The sequence below is a fragment of the Carassius carassius genome, chromosome 30 (assembly GCF_963082965.1).
Source record: "Carassius carassius chromosome 30, fCarCar2.1, whole genome shotgun sequence".
NCBI classification, from domain to species: domain Eukaryota; kingdom Metazoa; phylum Chordata; class Actinopteri; order Cypriniformes; family Cyprinidae; genus Carassius; species Carassius carassius.
This window is the reverse complement of record NC_081784.1, coordinates 28210144-28231673: the sequence shown is the minus strand read 5'-3', so window position 1 is coordinate 28231673 and position 21530 is coordinate 28210144. Positions and strand designations below refer to the sequence as shown.

Genomic DNA, 21530 nt, shown 5'->3' with positions numbered 1-21530 from the left:
TAAACTTGGCAGACATGAGGGAGTCTGATCAGGCTCAGCTCCTCAACTCACCGGTCTCCCAGGCTGGCCTCTTCGGTGACGTGGTGGAGAATTATGGCCAGCAGTTCTCTGCCGCCAAGAAGCAGTCTGAGGCCATCAAACACATCCTGCCCTGGCGGCCCACTGCTGCCTCCACACTGCCGCTGGCGCAGCCACCTCAGCCTGCCCGTCGCCGAGGGTGCCCCACTGCGGTCTCCTCCATTGCCGCTCGGCCACAGCAGCAGCCTTCACCCCGGCTGCAGCGAGGAGATGGCCGCAGATGGGCGGTGCAGCCCGTCTCTGCCCCTAAACCTGCCAAGCGTCAGCCCAAGCGGTGTTCCTCAGACGGGTGATCGGAGTTGGGGATGTCAGCACGTCAGGAGATGGTAGCAGGACCATTCGTTCCCCTGGAGGAGGGTCAGGGGAGAATCCTTTGTTTTCATTTTCTTTTCATTGACAGTTGACGACGTGCTTCCTCGCTGCTCTCGTCCCCCTCTCCCCTTGCCAGTTTCCACGCAGAGCCGGCTCGAGAACGCATTGCCTTCTCATGTCCTCTTTGTCACTCAGAATCAGACAAGTGCTCGCACTCTGCCCCCGCTAAGGGACGCTATGCTTCCCATGCCGGGGCTGTCTGTTCCACCTCACTGCCCCACTGTGGGTACACCTGTAGTTCCCTTGATCCCGCTTGATCGTTTTCTGGGAGCCTGGCTAGAGCTCCCCAGGCCATCCCGCTGGCTCATGCGAATAATCGGGATCGGCTATGCAAATCAGTTCGCAAGGCGTCCCCCCAGGTTTCGGGGTGTTCACGCGACAATGGTGGGCAAGGATTCTCCTGTCATGCGCGCAGAGGTTGCTACTGGCAAAGGGCACGATCCCTCCAGCAGACATGAAGCCCGGGTTTTACAGCCCCTACTTCATAGTACCCAAGAAAACAGGTGGGTTACGGCCAATCTTAGACATGCGTGCATTGAACCGAGCTCTTCACAGACTTCCGTTCAAGATGCTAACACCAAGCACATTTTCGAATGCATTTGTCCATTGGATTGGTTTGCAGCAATCGACCTGAAGGACGCGTACTTTCATGTACCCATTCTTCCTTAACACAGACCGTTTCTTCGGTTTGCTTTCGAGGGGCAGGCATTTCTGTACAAGGTTCTCCCATTCGGGTTGGCCCTGTCTCCCCGTGCTCACTCGTGCTGGCCTCACGACAGGGTGCTGTCACTCACACGGGTCACGGGAAGACAGCCATGTGCTTTTTTGTAAGGGACCCCATTCGTCAGTCTCTTTTTGACGTACTGTAGAATGTGATTGACTGAAAGGGAACGTCTAGGTTACGTATATAACCCTCATTCCCTGAAGGAGGGAACAGAGACGTTATGTGCCTTTGCGACATCGCTGTTCCACTGAATGGCCGGGTCACTGGGCTCGGCTCCTCAGCGAAGACTTAAGTGCGAGTTGCTCGTGCAGCTCCTTATATACCCACACAGCAGGGCGGAGCTCGTGATGCAAATCCCGCAGACTAAGTTACACTGTGTACCATTGGATTGTTATGTTACCACTCAAAGGTGATTGGGCTCTTGGGCGAGACCCCATTCATCATTCTCTTTCTGACGTATTGTCTCCTTTCCATCCTTTCAGGGAACGAAGGTTACATACGTAACCTAGATGTTCTTTCTCCTTCTATCTGGCAAGTACTATAGGGGCCTGTGGTCCCACACCAGCTGGCTCAGGAAGAGTTTCTCCCCCTGAGGCAGTGACCCTATTAAACTGTTTACCCTGAGACATTATTACCACTTACCACTGTACTAAGCATTTTTTTTTTTTTGCATTATCTGGACATCATGGTATCCATAGTATTTATTTATATTGTCAATCCATCCAGCTGGATTTTAAGTAAACCATGGGTCCTTAAAGTCTTAAATTTAGTTGTAACAAATTTAAGGCCATAAAAAGTCACAAGATAGTATAGTTCAGAAAGTTTTTTTTTTATTTCAAGATGTCTTAAAGGGTTAATTTACAAACAAATGAAAATTATCCTGTGTTTTCCCCTCCTATAGCATCCTACAGTAGATATATGTGACTTTCTTCTTTCAGATTAATCCAGTCAGAGTTATATTAAAAATAGTTCTGGACCCTCCAAGCCTTTCCATGGGGTAAGCAGGTGTAGGTTGTCAACAGTCCAAAAGATCTGAAATAATGTGCGCATACCTATAATAAAATGTCCCTCATACAGCTCTGTGGGATGAATAAAGGCCTCCTGCAGTGAATCAATGAACACTTTTTCTCACTTCAGCTGACTCTCATAAGCTGGGGGATGACATAAGATGTTGGCATTGCGTGATTAGTGACGAATGTGGAGTCAAAACAAAACAAGGATTTGTAAAGAAAATGTCTTAGGATTCTGATATAAGCCAAGAGGAGAGTGGTTGTCCTTTGCTAAAGTAAGGAAATTTTGTTTCCTTTGAAACAATGACTTATACGTTCTACGTCATCCACCTGCATGACTTCCATGAACGACAGTCAGCGGAAGTGAGAAAAAAAGTGTTTATTACGTTTGAAATATGGATATTTATCTTACAAAATGGATGTATTCGCTACAGGAGGTTTTATTATGGATGCACACAATTTATTTCACTTGTTCTGAACTGTTGATAACCAACACCTGCTTACCCCCATTGAAAGGTTTGGAGGGGCCAGGACAATTTTTAATATAACTCTGACTGGATTTGTTTTAAATAAGAAAGTCACATACACTTATGCCCCGTTTCCACCGCAGGAACTTTACCCAGGAACTAGGGACTTTGGCCTGGTACTCGGTGTGTTTCCACCACAGGAACCAGGAACTAAATAAAGTTCCGGGTAAAAAAATGCCCCTCAGAAAGTCCCTGCTGGCGGGGTGGTACTTTTTAAAAGTTCCTGAACTCTCGGGGGCGGGACTTTGGCGCTAAACATCCTGATTGGTTGAGTTCACGCAGCATTGGTTGAGTTCAACCACCATTTATTCGGATCAACATTTTCAAAATATTACTGTTATTTTGTCATGAAATGTAATTTTAAAAGTATTTTAGGCGAGAATGTAGTTGTTTAAAACTCAAATCTGTGGTTTATTTATAAAGACAGCGCCTATTTAAAAATGTGTTTCACCGATCTCAGAGACGGTGAACTCCACGTGATCAGCGGGAGCTCAGTGCTTATGTATCCGCCGAGAAGCAGCCTCTCCTCGGCTAGACCTTCTGATGTGTGCCGCTGGCTCTGATGTCTCTTTAGTGGTTAAACATAAAATATCATTCGTTTTGGGTAAATCTAACAGGTTTTCTTTGGTCTGTATTCATTTTATCTATATGCTAAAATGAAAATAAAAAAGGCAAATCTATATAAAATTTCGTTTCATTGTAATGGCTGTATATATACACATATCCCTGAACTAAGTACATTTCTGCAGCTGTTATTATGCTTAAATGAAAACGAAAGGAGGCAGTGGTATTTGATATCCTATTTCGTTTTATTGTAAATATACAGAGAGGAAAATAGCAGTAGCCATGGTCAGCTGACTGAAGTTATCAAGTACGCTGCTGTTTGCAGATTTACTGGACTTGCTTCGTCGCGGACATCACACTCCCGAGACGAATGCACAAAGTCTGAACTACAGAGGATGCACGTCCAAAATCAGTGTACTTTGTATTGAGAAACGCGCGCAGACCTACGTCACCAGTCTATTTGCCTAATCTTCCCGGTACTTTACACCGCTGTGGAAACGCAGAAAGCAACAGGTCTGGGGGGAAAAAAGTTCCTGGGAAAAAAAGTTCCTGGTACAAATGTTCCGGGTAATTTCGGTGGAAACGTGGCAATAGATTGCTTTGAGAGTAAAACACAGGCTAATTATAATTTTTGGGTAAACTAACCCTTTACATTTTGTCATGGAAAGACGATAATTGTGGCTTACTGTGACAATTAAACCCCAGAAGGCTGTAATTTCATTAAATAAACACAAGCACTGCACGTTTCAAAGTCTTGTGTTGTGTTGCTTTGTGTCCAGTCATTACAGAGGAAACCGCTATATTTCTGCCGTTCTAAAAGTGCCACCTGCTGGAATAGAATGAATGTGCAGTTTCAATAAGCCCTGCTTGTTTTTGTTCAGACCAATGTGAAAGTCAAGCCATGTTTTTACACAGTAAACATGCAGAGTTTTAAGTGTGAACTGGTGGATCGACAAAAAGATAATGCAATCTAAAAATCTAAACAATTAAGACTGTTAAATATGTTTATATGTTATTTAATTATTTTCATAATAAACACTAAACAATTGTGTAAATTTATATAATAATTACTACTTTTGACTCATTGATTTTCTTAATAATGTTTTAAAGACATTTTATTAAACTTTTTGTTTTTGTAAAAAGTGAAAGTGACGTGACATACGGCCAAGTATGGTGACCCAATTCGTGCTCTGCTTTTAACCCATCCAAAGTGCACACACACAGCAGTGAACACACACACACACACTGTGAACACACACCCGGAGCAGTGGGCAGCCATTTATGCTGCGGCGCCCGGGGAGCAGTTGGGGGTTCGGAGCCTTGCTCAAAAGCACCTAAGTCGTGGTATTGAAGGTGGAGAGAGCACTGTACATGCACTCCCCTCACCAACAATTCCTGCCAGCCCGAGACTCGAACTCACAACCCGATTGCGAGTACGACTCTCTAACCATTAGGCCACAACTTCCCCCCAAACCTGTATCTGAACTGTAAATAATGCTTTTTACAGTCATTTTATAATTTAATTTGTTACCATAATGTTGCCCTGCACTCATGTGGTATAAATTTTATTTGTGCATTTGAGCTTAAAAATCCTGCAGATACCCTGAAATCAGATAACTATTTAACAGGTTATGTAACATTTAAATGTATAAAAATAATTTTTTTTTTATTTATTTTAATAAGTAAATTTTTTACTTATTTTTGCAACATAACATTTTAGCACTTTAATTGGTCAGCCAGAGTTGCTGGAATATAATATATTCAAAGAAACTACAATATGTATTTTATGTAAAGAGAAATACGGAATTGATTAAATATTAGAGGGGGTTTACTCATTTATGCTGTGTACTGAATGTAAAATATACAATGTGTTTGAAATTAACACCTGCCAAAACAGTAAATGCGGGTGAAAATCAACTGTGGCGTGTTAAACTCACCAACCAAGTTGTGATTTATAAATTATGTCCTCCAACCAGAAGCATCCAATATTAGCAAAACAAAGAGCAAACAAGGATTTTTTTTTATAGTAAAAATGAAAACCATTCAATCTTTCAGAAGCAGAATAATAAATAAAATGTTAATAAATACGGTATGTTTAAATATAAAAAAATTATATGTAAAAATTTCTGATATTTGATTAAATTGGCTGGTGGGTAAAAAACAAAACAAAAAGTTAATTTCAAACCTAAAATGTACATATTCATGAGAAATAAAGGCCTGCCTGTATCTTATTATGTTTTTGGGTTACAGCTGAGATTCCTGCTCTTCTATTGAGTAGCCAACACAATCATCACAGAAGCTGTGAACGATGCTACACACAGGTGGGACCCCCAGGGCCTCCAGGGCCACCAGGCCCTCATGGCTTTCAAGGATTCCCAGGTTTATCTGGTTCTAATGGGCTGCAAGGTCCGCAGGGTTTATCTGGGCGGCCAGGTGTCCCTGGCATGAAAGGTATAGGCATTCTACACACATCACACCATGTCTATAGGGCTGTACATTGCCTCAGAAAGTTCACAGAAATTCATTGTTTTACAAATTTGTTTGTCAATGTAACAATTGTTCCCTGAGAAGGGGAATGAGATACTATGTCCTCTAGTTTTCAGTCATGGTCCTGGGGACACATTTTGTATGTCTCCCTTATATAACACACCTAATTCGGATCTTGTTAGGAAAGAGCTCCATGGACTGCACTACAATGTGAAGGATAAAAGAGATGCAACATGTGCAGAGTGGTGGGTCCCCAGGACCAGGATTGAAAAACTCCTTCCACTCCTTAGGGAACTATGGTTACATGCATCATCTAAGATGTTCCCTTTCAAATGGGAATTCACACTGCATCCTCTAGTGTAGGGGTAGGCAAGTTTAGTCATAGAGAGCCACTGCCCTGCAGAGTTTGGCTCCAATCCTGAAAAAAAAAAAAACCTTTACCTGTCTATAGCCTTAGTAATCCTGAAAACATTGATTAGCTTGTTCAGGTGTGTTTGATTAGGGTTGGAGCTAAACTCTGCAGGACAGCGGGTCTCTAGGATGGAACTTGCCTACCCCTGCTCTAGTGGATACTATTAGGAGCTAAATACCCACTCATCAAGTCATCTTTATACAAAACAGTGCACTTATACAATGCTCTTTATACAATACAGATTGTGTCAGATCAGCTTTACAGTATTAAATAAGAAAATAGTGTGTCGATAATACAAGCGGACAATAGTAAACACTCTATATTTCAGTTAATGTCAGTTCATCATTGATTCAGTGATTTGATTGTCCAGCTCAGTTAAGTTCATATAGAATCATATAGCAATCAAGTCAATAATATTGCCAGAAATTAAGTGTCCCCAACTAAAGAAGCCAAAGTTGGCAAGGAACACAGTGGCAAGGAACCAAAACTCCACTGGTGACAGAAATGGAAGAGAAATCCGGCTCAATCCGGCGCCAGTTCTCCTATTGCCAGACGAAACCAGCATGGTGTGGTTTAATTCCAGGCTGCAACACAAGTCAGAATTGAGCAGAGAACTCATCTGGTTCCTGTGGTCTTGTGCCGATGGCCAGTGAGGTGACGAGGTCTTCACAGTGGATCTGTCTCTAGGGTTTGTCTAGTTGACATTGTCTCAGCTGACATTCAGGGCTGTAGAGGTCATCTCTAGGTTCTCAGAGGTGTCTGCAGGTGTATTGCTGTATGCAATGTGCATACCATGAGCACTCAGACTGACCTGAGATTTGCCCCGCACATTTTTCAGCAATTATTACAGGCCTGTGTGTCCCATATTTAAATGTGACATGTATTGTGGAGAAGGTTGGCATAGGTGGGAGTATTACACTACTCGTGTTCCACTTTTTCAGTCCTCACAATATTATAGATTTTTATACTGCTTTAAGAAGATGGGCAGTATCGTCTCTTGCGTTCCCACTTCTTGTATATGTCATGCGGTAATATAGAGTGGATTACGCTTAGATCTGTGAGTTGGAAATTAAGAAGGTGGGCTATTCCGCTGCGTGCATTTCACTTCTTCCGCTGTGTTCCTTGTGTGACTTGTATGTTGGGTGTTAGGTGTCAAAGTAATGCAAGCTTTCCCACCAGTAGACCTGGCTTCTGGCCTCCAAGATCTGAATTTTGGAAATGAGATTTGGCCCACTCAAAGAAGCCTGGGTTTATACTGGGACATAAATCAGATACCTTCACCTTCAAAGTTACAACTAACAACAGCCCTACACTCACAGCAGAGTGCTCTCCACCGTGAACAGCATCTCCGACCCTTTGGGCTTGGTGGCACCTGTGACAATCCAAGGCAGAACGTTAGTACTGAGCTGGCTTAAAAGGTGCATGATTGGGACACAGCCCTTCCTGAAGAGAAAAGAAGTAAGTGGAAAGAATGGAGAACCTCACTTCAAAAGCAAAGCAACATGTACATCACACGCACATACCTACATCATTCACTCTTTGTGTCTTTTCAGATGCTTTAAACTGGGCCATAGGGGCAAATCTCAAAGGTGGATGCAGAAATCAGACCTTGTGTGATCAGCTTCATTACTCAAATTGACAGAAGCCACTTCTCAGAATGGTTTCAACACTTTTCAACCTGGGAATCTTTGCTAAGAGCTGTTTCCTTTCTGATTCATCAAGCATGTTCTCACTCGTCAGTTCCATCAGCACATCACATGTGTGCAAAGGATGGCATCAGTGCAGCGAAATATGCACTCCTGAAGAGCAGGCAACCGCAAAGAAACAAATTCTTTTACACGTCCAGAAAGACCTATATCCAGAGGAGTATGCTGCTCTGAGGAGAAACGAACAAGATTTTCATTCAAGTGGGCTGCGGAACCTCGACCCCTACATCTATGATGATCTTTTGAGTGTTCTTGGATGTCTGAGACACGCCTCTCTTGAATCAGAGGTGAAGAATCCAATCATCCTCCCAAAGCAAAGTCATGTTGCCAAACTGTTGGGGAATTACTACCATTCCAAAGTGCACCATCAAGGCGGACATATTACAGAAGGAGCAATCAGATCAGCCGATTTTAGGAGGAAAAAGACTGATAAACTCCATTCTTCATCGTTGTGTGACATGCCTCAGACTCAGATGAAAGCAGGAAGTCCAGAAGATGGCAGATCTGCCACCAGAGTGCCTCAGTACATCAACTCCATTTACCTACGTGGGGTTAGATGTTTTAGGTCCATGGACTGTGGTCACTCGACACACCAGAGGTGGGGTAGCTGAAAACAAAAGGTGGGCTATACTCTTCACGTGTATGAGTATACGAGCAGTACACATATAAGTTATAGAATCCATGAACACTGCCAGTTGCATCAAGGCTCTGCAACAGTTTTTCGCTTTCAGGGGATCTGCAAAACAGCTCAGGTCGGACAGAGGAACCAACTTAGTAGGAGCTAGCCAGGAATTGGGCATGGAGCCAACAAAAGAGAACCAGCCTAGTCTTCTGAAATACCTCCATGAGAATGGCTGTACGTGGGAATGCAATCCTCCACATGCTTACCACATGGGGGGAGCATGGGAACGCATGATCGCCGTGAGTTGCAGGATTCTAGATGGTATGCTGTTGCAGAAGAAACATGCTTGCTTGACTCATGAGGTACTTTGCACTCTGATGGCAGAGGTGTCCACAATCATAAATGCTAGACCTCTGATTCCCATCTCTTCAGATCCCTATTTTCCATGCGTACTCACTCCAGCAATACTCCTTACCCAAAAGCCAGGAGTACCTGTCCCAATTGAGAACTGCACTGAAAAGGATCTTCTAAGATGTCAGTGGAGACAAGTAAATGCATTGGCCAATGAGTTTTGGAGCCGATGGCGAAAAGAATACATCAGTACACTCCAACCTCGACGGAAGTGGCATGACACTCAACGAAACTTGCACATTGGAAATGTTGTGTTGTTGAAACAAGTTCAGTCTTCATGGAAGGGCTGGCCTTTGGGCTTAATCACATCCATCTTCCCGAGCAGTGACGGAAAGGTCCGCAAGAAAGAAGTTAAAACAAACTCAGGTGGTAACGTGAAAACATTCTTACGACCTATTTCTGATGTGATCTTACTCCTAGCTAAAGAGGACTAAGATTAAACGCAGACTGTTATTGTGGCATTAATAATGCCAGAGGGGGAGTGTTCTGCCTCTGTTAGAGGCTGTGTATAATTTCAGATGGACATTTACATTTATAAATATTATAATTTCGTGGTTGTTTAATATTATGTAAAAGTTTCATTTTTACCTGCCGTTATTATGCAAGTCCTATGTGAGGACTTTTATTTTGACATGTTTCCACGAGCAATGTGCAGTGGGTAACAGCAAATAACGAGCTCATGGTGCAGTGAATGCTTGAGAGATGTTTGTGTTGCATTTGCGTCAGTTTTTCTTCTAATCCCTGCCGTAAGCATTGGCCTTTTGCTCGGTTCATTGACCTGTGTTTTTGCCCATGTAAACTACAGTACCATTAAAGGAGCAAGACGCTCATATCCTGGCTCTTGAACAGAATTTGGCATGCTATTTATATATAACCACGCTTCAAAAGCAAACTTAAATAGAGAACAGTACATTGGTTGTATAAAACGCTTTGCAATAGAGTGCAATAGAACGGTGCAGCTTTCCTGTTGTATTGAAATTAAAGCTGTGAGATGTATTTGAAGAAGGTGGGCTATTCCGTGACTCACATCCCACTTTCTCAACTGTTACCCTCACAATGTTACAAAGTTGTATTATGATTTTAATAAGATTAGCAGTATCGCCTCTCGTGTTCTCACTCCTCATAATCTGTTGTGTTAAAGGACAGAGTGGCTTTAACTTTTTACTTTGCACTTAAGACTGTGAGGTGTGTGAAGAGGTGGGCTAATCCGCGACTTGTATACCACTTCTGTTGTGATCCTCACAGTGTGATTAATTTCTAAACTGTTTTTAGAAGATGGGCAGTATCGCCTTTCGCGTTCCCACTTTTTTGAATTTGTTGTGCAGTTATGTGGAGAGGGTTTCCTCTGTATTAATGTGTTTAGATCTGTGTGATGTATGTGAAGAGGGTGGGCTATTCTGCAGCTCGCATCCCGCCTCATAAACTGTGATCTTCACAGTGCTATGGATCTGTATTAAGAAGATGACCATTAATGCCGCTTGCATTCCCTCTTCTTATAACCTTTTGCAAAAAGGATAGAGTGGTTTTCCCTCTGTATTACGCTTAAGACTGTGAGATGTATGTGAAGGAGGTGGGGTAATCCGTGGTTCGCATCCCACTTCATCAATCATAATTTTCACATTGTTATGGATCTGCATTATGAAGATGGCCATAATTGTCACTTGCATTCCCTGTTCTTATAATCTTTTGAAAATAGGATAGTGTTTTTCCCTCTGTATTGCGCTGAAGACGAAGATGAGCTATTCCGTGACTCGACTGTTATACCGTTTTAAGAAGATAGGCAATGTTGATACTCGTGTTTGTACTTCTTATAATATGTTCTGCAAAAGTGCAGGGAGGATTTTCTCTCCGTATTGTGCTTAGAGCTGTGAGATGTACTGTATGTGAAGAGGGTGGATTATTCCGCAGCTCACATTCCCACTTCTTATAATCCATTGTGCAATAAGACAGAGGGGTTATCTCTCTGTATTTGGTTTAAGATTGTGAGATATATGTGAAGAAGGTGGGCTAAATCGCAGCTCACGTTCCACTTCTTCGGCTGTGATCCTCACAATGTCATGCTGTTTTAAGAAGATGGGCAGCATTGCCTCTCACATACCCACTTCTTATAATATGTTGTGCAATAATCCAGGGAGGTTTTTTCCATCCCTGTGATGAATGTGGGCGATTGTACAACTGGTGTCCCATTTCTTCAGCTATGATCCTCACAGTGTTATGGATTTCTGTGATAGCTGCCGATGTGTACCTAGGTCTCCTCTTTTTTGACTAATGCCAGCCAATAAGGCATTTATCTCTTCAACATGGTGGAGTGGGTACTCATCCCTCAAAGTTTCCTCTAGGGATGCAGTGTGAGTTCCCAGTCGGCAGGGAACATCTCCTGTTACGCATGCAATCGTGGTTCCCTGAGAAGGGGAATGAGACACTGTGTCCCCTGGCCATGCTTCAGGTATTCCTGTGCATGTCTCCTTCAGACAAGGAAGCTGATGATGTGTTTTACAGGTGCCCTTTTATACTCACGGTTGCACCAGTAGTACATCATAGACAAAGTGCATTTTAGTGTTTGTAATTCATTAAGTAAAAATTACCCCACAAGTGACCTACCATATTTCACTGATGATTCTGTCTTTTTCTTTTCATTTGATTAACATTATTAACATAAGAAATGCACGGGTCCATAACATTAATGCACAGATAAGATATTTTCGTAAACAATTACTTTCACTTAAGATATAACCAACCGTTTTTACTTCATATGTCATTGATACTGCCATTCTGACATAATTTGGTATTTGCTTACTGTCTGAGAGATGGCTTCAGGTGTGGGCACACAGTGCCAATTGACAATTGAACCCCAATGAGTTCGCTTTCATGCCGTCTTGCACTTGAATGGCTTAAAATCACTTTAATATTTAAACTGAACAACCTTAAAATACATGATAATGAAAAACTTTCTTGAGGAAGCATCACTGGACTAATTGTTCAAATAGTTTTAGGGGAGATGAGATCACAGATCTAAAGGGTCTAGAACTGCTACGTCACTATATACCATACAGATGTACAGTTTGCTGAAAGAGAAAGCTGAAAATACATCTGAAGAGTGAAAACAAAAAGAATAATTAGATGAAGATGGATGACATGTATAGCAACATGTGGTAATATCCGGGAGATAAGTTCATATCCGGGAGATAAGTCAAGTCAAGTCACCTTTATTTATGTAGCGCTTTAAACAAAAAAAATATTGTGTCAAAGCAACTGAACAGGATTAATTAGGAAAACGTCCCAGGTTACGTATGTAACCATGGTTTTCCGAAGGGAATGAGATGCTGTGTCCGAAAACGCTATGGGAACACCCTTCAGCATGACCGGCTCTTAATAACATGTGTAATCAGTCAATGAATGGGCAAGACATCATAGGCGGGTGACGTAGCGACCAGGAAGCTATAAAAGCACGTGAGGTGGAACGAGCATTAACTTCTCGGAATGAAGCGAACTCTGGCAGGGATGCCAGAAGTATGGCCCTGAGACGCAGCGTCTCGTTCCCTGTTTTGTGGCTGGAAGATTTCTCTTAGGGGACCATAGCATACAAGCAGTTGGTCCACCTTTCTCCACAGGGCAGCTCCGTGGAGGTATGTGTCCTGTGCGTTCAGTGCTCCTGGGGACACGAGAACGTACCGGAGGCTTCAGACTCATCACACTGCAGAGGAAACGTGTAACTAAGGGGGTATCTGCCCACTTACTGGTCACCGAGAGGGGCGTGGTAGGCCACAATGGCTGCCACATAGACCTTCAGGGTGGAATAGGTCAACCCTGCAGAGAAACGGGACTGCATGAATTCCAACACTGTACCAACTGGGCAGTTAACTGGGTCAAATTGGCAATCTCCACACCAAGAAGTGAAAAGTTTCTACTTCAAGGCATACAGTTTCCTAATTGAGGGAGCTCTGGATTGGAGGATGGTCTCAACAACCTCAGTTGAGAGACCAGAAGCTATGAGATGTGCCCCTTCAGGGGCCACACCCATAACTTCCATAGCTCCGGGCAGGGGTGGAATATCGTCCCCTCTGCCTGTGAGAGAAGAAATCCCTCCTTATATGAATCTACCATGGAGCGCTGTCGAGGAGAGAAATCAGATCTGAGAACCATACTCAGCCCTGCAAGAATGAGGTTACTAATAGAAGACAGACCCCATCCTGGCGTACTCTCGCCAGAACTCCCGGGAGTACCATCACCATCTCCGCACCATGGCATCCAGCCCCAGTGGAGCTGATTGAGTCAGAGAGAACCAAAATGGGACAGTGTGATGTCATCTGAGTCACAAACAGATCCACCTGATCCTGACCAAATATTGTCCATATCTGATTCACCACCTCGGTGTGAGGCCTCCATTCCCCGTGCCTCGACAGAATGTATGACACCATGTAATGCGGTGCACCTCGCTCTTCCCCAGTAGGGGTCACTGTCAGTGATCCTGGATGTTGAATGTCAGGACCGCTTTGTCGAGGGCTTCCTGGACTGAAGCACGACCCTCAGATCGGGCCTCACCTTGGAAGCCTCCGGCTTAGAGCACGAGAGGTGACACTCACTTTTTGCACCTCCCTGTATGAGGAGCTGGAACACGGCTGGGGCTGCTCCTGCCCAGCAGCCCCCTGAGCTAGAGAACAGTGAGGGAGAAACTGCTCTGCCGAACAGACCAGAAGGAGCAAGCGGGGCGTCCATAAAGAAGACCTTGTCTTTCTCTTTTAAATCAGACAGGGTCAACCTTAAATGTCTCTCCGCTGCCATGGACCGCCCAATCGCTTGGGCAGTCTCCTTGGTGGCGCAGAGGTCTAAATCAATGGTTCTCCTAAGTTCAGAAATATTTTCCTCTTTCACTTCCTTGCCTTCATCTAACTCTTTTAGCAGATCAGCCTGGTATGCCTGCAACACAGCCATCATATGCAGACACGATCCAGCCTGACCTGCTGCCACTTACCCCTTGCCAACCAGCGCTGAAGTAGTCCATAGCAGCTTGAAGGGCAAGACCGGAGCGTTTAACGATGATTCCACATCGGGAGACAGATAGCTCGCGAGCATCTGTTCTACCCCGGGCATTGATCTGTAACCACGTTCATCTAACCCAAAGTACGGGAAGTAGTGCCGAAGCACGATTCAGAATCATTATTTAATATAACTTAAAATGCTTACAAATGCTGCATTGCAGATGTCCTGAAGAGACACACCTACTAAAAAGGCCTTGGAGGCCGCCATACCTTGAGTCGAGTGAGCCTTGACTCCCAATGGTGAGGGGAGGTCAGAGGCAATAGTAATAGCATCAACTATCCACCTACTAAGGGTCTGTTTAGTAGCAGGATGACCCTTATTAGGGAGACGATAGCTTAAAAACAGTTGGTCCACTTCCTCCACAGGGCAGCTCTGATGCAATTAAGCTTCTGCTGGTCTGGCTCCATGAAGGGAGGAGGACAAAAGGCCTGCAGCATGATAGGCTTTGGTATAACTGAGGGAACCTTCAAGACATACCCTTCTCGAGGGTAGAGAAACACTTTGGTCATGCCGGGAGCAAAGTCTAAGTAGGAAGGGGCCACTGAGAGGGAATCTTCTGTGGAGGGCCATCGAGAAGGGCAATCAGGTCCGAGAACCATACTCGGCCCGGCCAGGGCTACTAATAAAAGACCCCAGAGCACTCTCTCCTAGGGCTGTGCAATTAATAAAAAAAATGTTTGATTTTGGCCTCCAACAATTGTGAAAATACAGTTACCGAAATAAAATGATTATTTTGACCATTCTGCCCCCTTTTGTAGCGCTGCACTTCCGTTCCTCCATAAAATCCCAATTTCCCATGCAAACCAGTAAAATCATGTAACATGACATTTGCAAAATACTACGTGCTTGATTTATTGAAGTATATTTATTAATGTTTTCAAAAGCGTTAAAGAGAACTTGCGCTGCTCCTCAGGAAGAGATATGCGCTTAGAGACTGAAAAAAACACAGATATGTAAAGTCATCTTCTAGCTCAAGGTGCGCCAAAATGGCCAAATGCATGAAAAAATGTGTCAAAATGCTGTGCTTAGTGATTAATCATATATACCTTAGTTTGTCATGTAAAAAATGAACGTAAAGACTTGAGAATGAAAATACGCGTGTAACAGAAATTTGGAACTGGATCACTCTTAAAGTGATGGCGGGCTTTGTTTTATTTTAAATTTGATTCTTCATTTCTGTAGTAGGCTGTACCACGCTACATGAACCTTTTCATATACACTCACCTAAAGGATTATTCAGACACCTGTTCAATTTCTCATCAATGCAATTATCTAATCAACCAATCAGATGGAAGCTGCTTTAATGCATTTAATCTCCTGAACTCCAAAAATCCACAATCTCCTGAACTCCAAACTGAATGTCAGAATGGGAAAGAAAGGTGATTTAAGCAATTTTGAGCGTGGCATGGTTGTTGGTGCCAGACGGGCCGGTCTGAGTATTTCACAATCTGCTCAGTTACTGGGATTTTCACGTACAACCATTTCTAGGGTTTACAAAGAATGGTGTGGGAAAACCATCCAATATGCGGCAGTCCTGTGGGCGATAATGCTTTGTTGATGCTAGGGGTCAGAGGAGAATGGGCCGACTGATTCAAGCTGATAGAAGCACAACTTTGCAGGAAAGCATTTGTGAAGCCACAACACGCACAACATTGAGGCGGATGGGCTACAACACCAGAAGACCCCACCGGGTACCACTCAACTCCACTACAAATAGGAAAAAGACGCTACAATTTGCCCGAGCTCACCAAAATTGGACAGTTGAAGACTGGAAAAATGTTGCCTGGTCTGATGAGTCTCGATTTCTGTTGAGACATTCAGATGGTAGAGTCAGAATTTGGCGTAAACAGAATGAGTAATTGGATCGATCATGCCTTGTTACCACTGTGAGGGATGGTTGTGGTGGTGTAATGCTGTGGGGGGTGTTTCCTTGGGGTGTTTTCTTGGCACACTTTAGGCCCCTTAGTGCCAATTGGGCATCATTTAAATGCCATGGCCTACCTGAGCATTGTTTCTGACCATGTCCATCCCTTTTAAGGGAAGTCGTGGCCTAATGGTTAGAGAGTCGGACTCCCAATCGAAAGGTTGTGAGTTCGAGTCCCGGGCCGGCAGGAATTGTGGGTGGGTGGGGGAAGTGCATGTACAGTTCTCTCTCCACCTTCAATACCACGACTTAGGTGCCCTTGAGCAAGGCATCGAACCCCCAACTGCTCCCCGGGCGCTGCAGCATAAATGGCTGCCCACTGCTCCGGGTGTGTGTTCACAGTGTGTGTGTGTGTTCACTGCTCTGTGTGTGTGCACTTCGGATGGGTTAAATGCAGAGCACAAATTCCGAGTATGGGTCACCATACTTGGCTGAATGTCACGTCACTTTCACTTTCACTTTATGACCACCATGTACCCATCCTCTGATGGCTACTTCCAGCAGGATAATGCACCATGTCACAAAGCTCGAATCATTTCAAATTGGTTTCCTGAACATGACAATGAGATCACTGTACTAAAATGGCCCCCACAGTCACCAGATCTCAACCAAAATGGAACGGGAGCTTCGTGCCCTGGATGTGCATGCCACAAATCTCCATCAACTGCAAGATGCTATCCTATCAATATGGGCTAACATTTCTAAAGAATGCTTTCAGCACCTTGTTGAATCAATGCCACAAAATTAAGGCAGTTCTGAAGGCGAAAGGGGGTCGAAAACAGTATTAGTATGGTGTTCCTAATAAAACTGGAACCAAACTAAAACTGAAATGAGACATCAATAATAAATAGTACAGTGAAGACATGAAATAATCATACTGCTTGAGACTTGCAAAAAAAAAAACCCATTAAAGCTCAATTTGTTTCATTTGTATCTTTTTATTCTATTGTATTTGTCCTTTACTTTTTTATTACTGACAATTTAATTATTTTAAATAATTTTTAAGACTTTTTGTTTGTTTGAAATTCCGCTGGTCTCTACAATGTAGATGTCATAGCAACCTTATTTACAGGAAATACATATTTGATATTTATCAAAATCTTTAAATAAATCACTCACATAAAGTTTTGGTCATATGGCCTCCTTATAATCATGTTAAATAATTGTGATAACAATACTGACCAAAATAAACATAATTATGAGTTTTACCATAATTGAGCAGCCATACTCTAGTTCTGGTGATGGGGAAAGGTGTACAGACGAAGCCTCAGCCAAGTCTGTACCATAGCATCCTACCCCAGTTGAGCTGGATGAGTCCGAGAGAACCAGAGGGGACAGTGCAATGTCATCTGAGTCGCAAATAGGTTCACCTAAGCCTGGCCAAAAATTCCCCAAATCTGCTTCACCACCTCGGGGTGAAACCTCCATTACCCGGGCCTTGGCCCCTTTCTTGACAGGATGTCTGCTCCCATATTCAGATACCCAGGAATATATAATGCTCTCTATGACAGGATTTTGCCCTGGGACCACACAAGGATCTGGTGCGCCAGCCTGTACAAGGGGCGCGAACACAGGCCTCCCTGGTGGATGATATAAGAGACCACCACTGAGGTTTTGGTGCGCACAAGCACATGACGATCTCTCAGGCCCAGGAGGAAGTGTTTTAAAGCTCGAAGTACAGCCAACATCTCCAGGCAGTTGATGTGCTAAGTGAGATGGCGACCACTCCACAGACCGCGGGCAGGGTGGCCACTCATGACTGCACCCCAGCCGGTGAGGGATGCATCTGTTGCTAGCGTTATGCGGCGACAAGGAGCTCCCAGCACCGGGCCCTGAGATATGAACAAAGGTTTCTTCCACATGACCAAGGCACGTAGCGTATACGTAACACCAATATTCACATTCAGACATGATACTATTTCTCAGTGGACCACTGAGGGTGTATTCACATGTCTTTTTTTGTTCAATTGAAACGAACTTTGGTTCGTTTCCCCCTTTGGTGCGGATATTTTTGGCAGGTGTGAATACAGCAATCGCACTCTGTTACGCACCAAACAACCAAACCGAGACCCAGGTGGTGAAATTTTTATCAGTATAGATTTACATATTTTTGTTAAATAGTTTTGAATACAGGTTTTTTTTTTTATGAATTATTTATCTTTTTTCTGGCTATCTTCAGGTGATCCAGGAGAAAAGGGTGAGAAAGGAAACCAAGGACGGTCACAAATTGGAGATCCAGGTCTCCCAGGAACACCAGGTAAGCAGATGTAGAACCATTACTAACATATATATATATATATATATATATATATATATATATATATATATATATATATATATATATATATATATATATATTATTTTGGCCCTGAGATTACATTATAATATAATGTTAATACAATTTTTTGTTTGTTTGCAATAAATATAGTTTTCCATAATAATTTCCAACTCTTTCTGGCCTTAACTGCCATGAAATGAGCAACAGTGCTTCACTCTACTTTTGTTGTCATGTGTAATATTTTTCAACTGTTCATTGGAAGATTGTAGTTTCCATAGTGCTTCAAAGTAAACTTGATAAATGAAATGGCATAGTCAAGTAATATAGGCAGTGAGGTTATTTTACAGACACATTATTTTGTTTCAGGTCCAATTGGTCCACCAGGGGTCGGAAAACCAGGCCACCCAGGTAAGCCGGGCCCACCTGGTCACAACGGTGAGGAGGGAAAGAGTGGGCACCCTGGCGAGCCCGGTCAACCAGGCGTCTGCCATCCTTCCATGTGCTACGGTGCAATGTTGCGAAGAGATCCTTTCAGTAAAGGGCCAAACTATTGACAAAGCTTTGGCTGAAGTGCAGACAGTCTGGATGTGGTGCTGCTCAGTGAATGAAAGAAAACGATAACAGCGAATCTTTCCAATCTCAGGATGATCATATTTTTCAAGAGTTTTTCTCACTCATGGACACATGAAGTACCTCTTTAAGTGTAAATAACAAGATGATGTTGCATTAAAGGGGTCCTATTATGCTCTTTTACAAAGTTTTAATTTTTTTGGGGGGGGTGAGAACTAGAACATGCTCTCATACTTGGTGGTTTGAAAAATTCATTATTTTTCACATAATTTACACTATTACAATAACTTTCTCCCCAGCCTTGGCACAAATGGCTCGATCAGTTCCAGGTTTGATGAAGGCCCGCCTTCCGAAAAACGAAATGTGTTGTGATTGGTTAGCTGTCCCAGTGCGTTGTGATTAGCTTAGACGATGTTTCAGTACTGCCACACCTCTTGTCAAAGCAGCAAGTTCTGTCTGCTCCGGTATAATTAAGAATGGCGTCAATATTGCCATATCAATTTGAGCCAATTTCAGAGCTTGAGAATAACGAACCTTTGCACATACAGATATTTCAATACATATTTGACTGTTAACTAGGGTTGGGCCGACAGACGATGGCATCATACATCGCCAATAGCTGATGGACATCACGTTGATATTTTCGGAAAGAAAATGAGGTGTATTCAGAACGCGAACCCCAAAAGGGAATAAATATGTGATGGGAGGAAAATATATATTCCAATATTTTATCTTGCAGTTATATCACTGGCTAATACTGTAGGCCTATATAAATTGAGGGCATCGGGGAGCCACTATAATGTTTGCCAATGAAACTGCTTTTGAGTGCATGATAGCTTTTTAGTTTCACTTTCACTTTCGAGATTCACAATCGCATGTACTCTGTTTATACTATGGAGCATCAGTACTTACCACACATTTAATGAGATTAGATGTTTTTTCAGTGGTTCTCAGAATCTACAAATCTCTCCTACTTACTCTGTTTATGTAGTAATTGAAATTTTATGTACTGTAATGTAACAGGCAACCATTAGCAAACGTTATTTGTTTTTCGTGCTTTCTGAATACAGATTCGCGCTTCAGCACACCCCCCACCTGCTGAAAAATAACTGCATTTTCTATGTTCAGATTAGTGCAATGGTAATATGCATAGTTTATTTCAGAAATTCAAAAGGGACTGTAAATATGCATTGCTGTCTATTTTAATAGTTATTTATGAATTACTTTGTATATTACAAAACATGAAGCACTTCTTCTTATTCGTCGTCTTGTCTGATGCACTCAACCAAGCGTTCTAACCATGAACTCACCTCTCCCCACTCCCATCCATTCTAATTTCCGTAGACGTTAATTATTTTCATATTCTAATGTACCTCTTTGTGATATCACAAAACCCGGAAACAACACTGTAGTCCAAATAAGCCATTTGTTGTAGTTTTTGACAAGGATTTTTTAAAAACGAAATGTCTCCCTTTTTAGTGGACTTTTACATTTAAAACTTTGTAGATCTTTTTTATGTCCAAACATACACACTACACACTAAAATTCAAAAAGTGAAAAAGCATAATAGGACCGCTTTAACACCACCGATTGTCCCTGATTCAATTCATCACTTGTCTTTCTGTGTCACAAGCTGAGATGTGCCATGATTTATTCATGCTGTTTGTCACGAGGCATGAAACACATCTGCCCTAATACTTGTGAAAAGCATCCAGTGTGAAAAGTTCTACAACACTAGCACTGGAAATTCTACCTAGACATCGACTTTACTTCCTCACTCTCTTGCTCCCCCAAGTGGCCTGCATCCATCACCAGCCAATCATCTCATTGTATTTATGATGCTAGATTTACTGTCTATTTTGCATTTGTGTTTATTTTTGGTCAGATGTTTCTTTTGCTGCTTGCAATCTTTTTAAGGGAGGTGTGCGAGTTCTTCTGTAACACTTCATGTTTTCTTTCCTGACTCTCTCTAAGACATCCATGATAATTCTTGTCCATTTAGGTGTTGCTACAAGGGTTCCCACATATTTTGACCAGTGAATTTACTTTTTTTTTTTAGGCATTTGTGTTTCCAGGAAACAATTTTGAAAATCTATCTTAATATTTTTAAGTCTATCCTGTAATATTTAGATATCAAGGTATATTCACTATAGAAATGTTTAAGATTTTATTCATTTCCACACCTTTACCAGGTCTGGGGTCACAATTTATAATTCTCTGATATTCAAGGTTTTCCAAATCTTTACTACACCTAAGTTTGCAAATGTGAGTATGATGAATTCATATCCATATTAAATATATATATAAAAATGTAAACTGACCAAATTTATGATATGTATTTTATTCCACCAGATTGTCATGAAATACACAATTCTGAAAGCTCTTTATCATTAACCCTTGGTTGATAAGGGTATGTAGGAGAGTGTAATAAAGCCCACCATCCCATAAATGTATTTTTTTGTTTGTTTGTTTGTTTTGTTATTTATAAGAACTGATATCAGTTATATATTCTCCTGTGAGAGCGCTTATTTTTGCAGTGATTTTTTTTAGAACTTTCATGTGTTTAAATAACTTTTGATAATATTAAAACTTTTTTAATTATTATTTTTGTTGTTGTTGCTTTGTGTTCTGTAACAAAAAGGCTATTACTTATGATGTGGAAAATTTTAACTCTAGCATGCGATTCGCAGCATTCTTATAATGTTCCTTAAGGTCATAAATTAACAAGTGTTTTATTTAAAAACTTAAATCTGTGGGGCACATTGGATCCTACACCTCTTTTTTATGTAACAGCTGATCTAATCA

General features: G+C 42.4%; 1 protein-coding gene across 1 annotated transcript in view; it reads left to right on the top strand.

Annotated features, from left to right (window-relative positions):
• Window positions 1-21329, top strand: part of LOC132110985 (collagen alpha-1(XXI) chain-like) — an 85584-nt gene extending 64255 nt beyond the window's left edge. Inside the window, exons 28-30 of the mRNA XM_059518139.1 lie at window positions 5526-5726; window positions 18057-18134; window positions 18522-21329. Coding sequence (XP_059374122.1) covers window positions 5526-5726; window positions 18057-18134; window positions 18522-18709 — 467 coding nt within the window. The 3' untranslated portion in view covers window positions 18710-21329. The remainder of the gene's footprint in view (window positions 1-5525; window positions 5727-18056; window positions 18135-18521) is intronic.
• The last annotated feature ends 201 nt before the right edge of the window (window positions 21330-21530 follow it).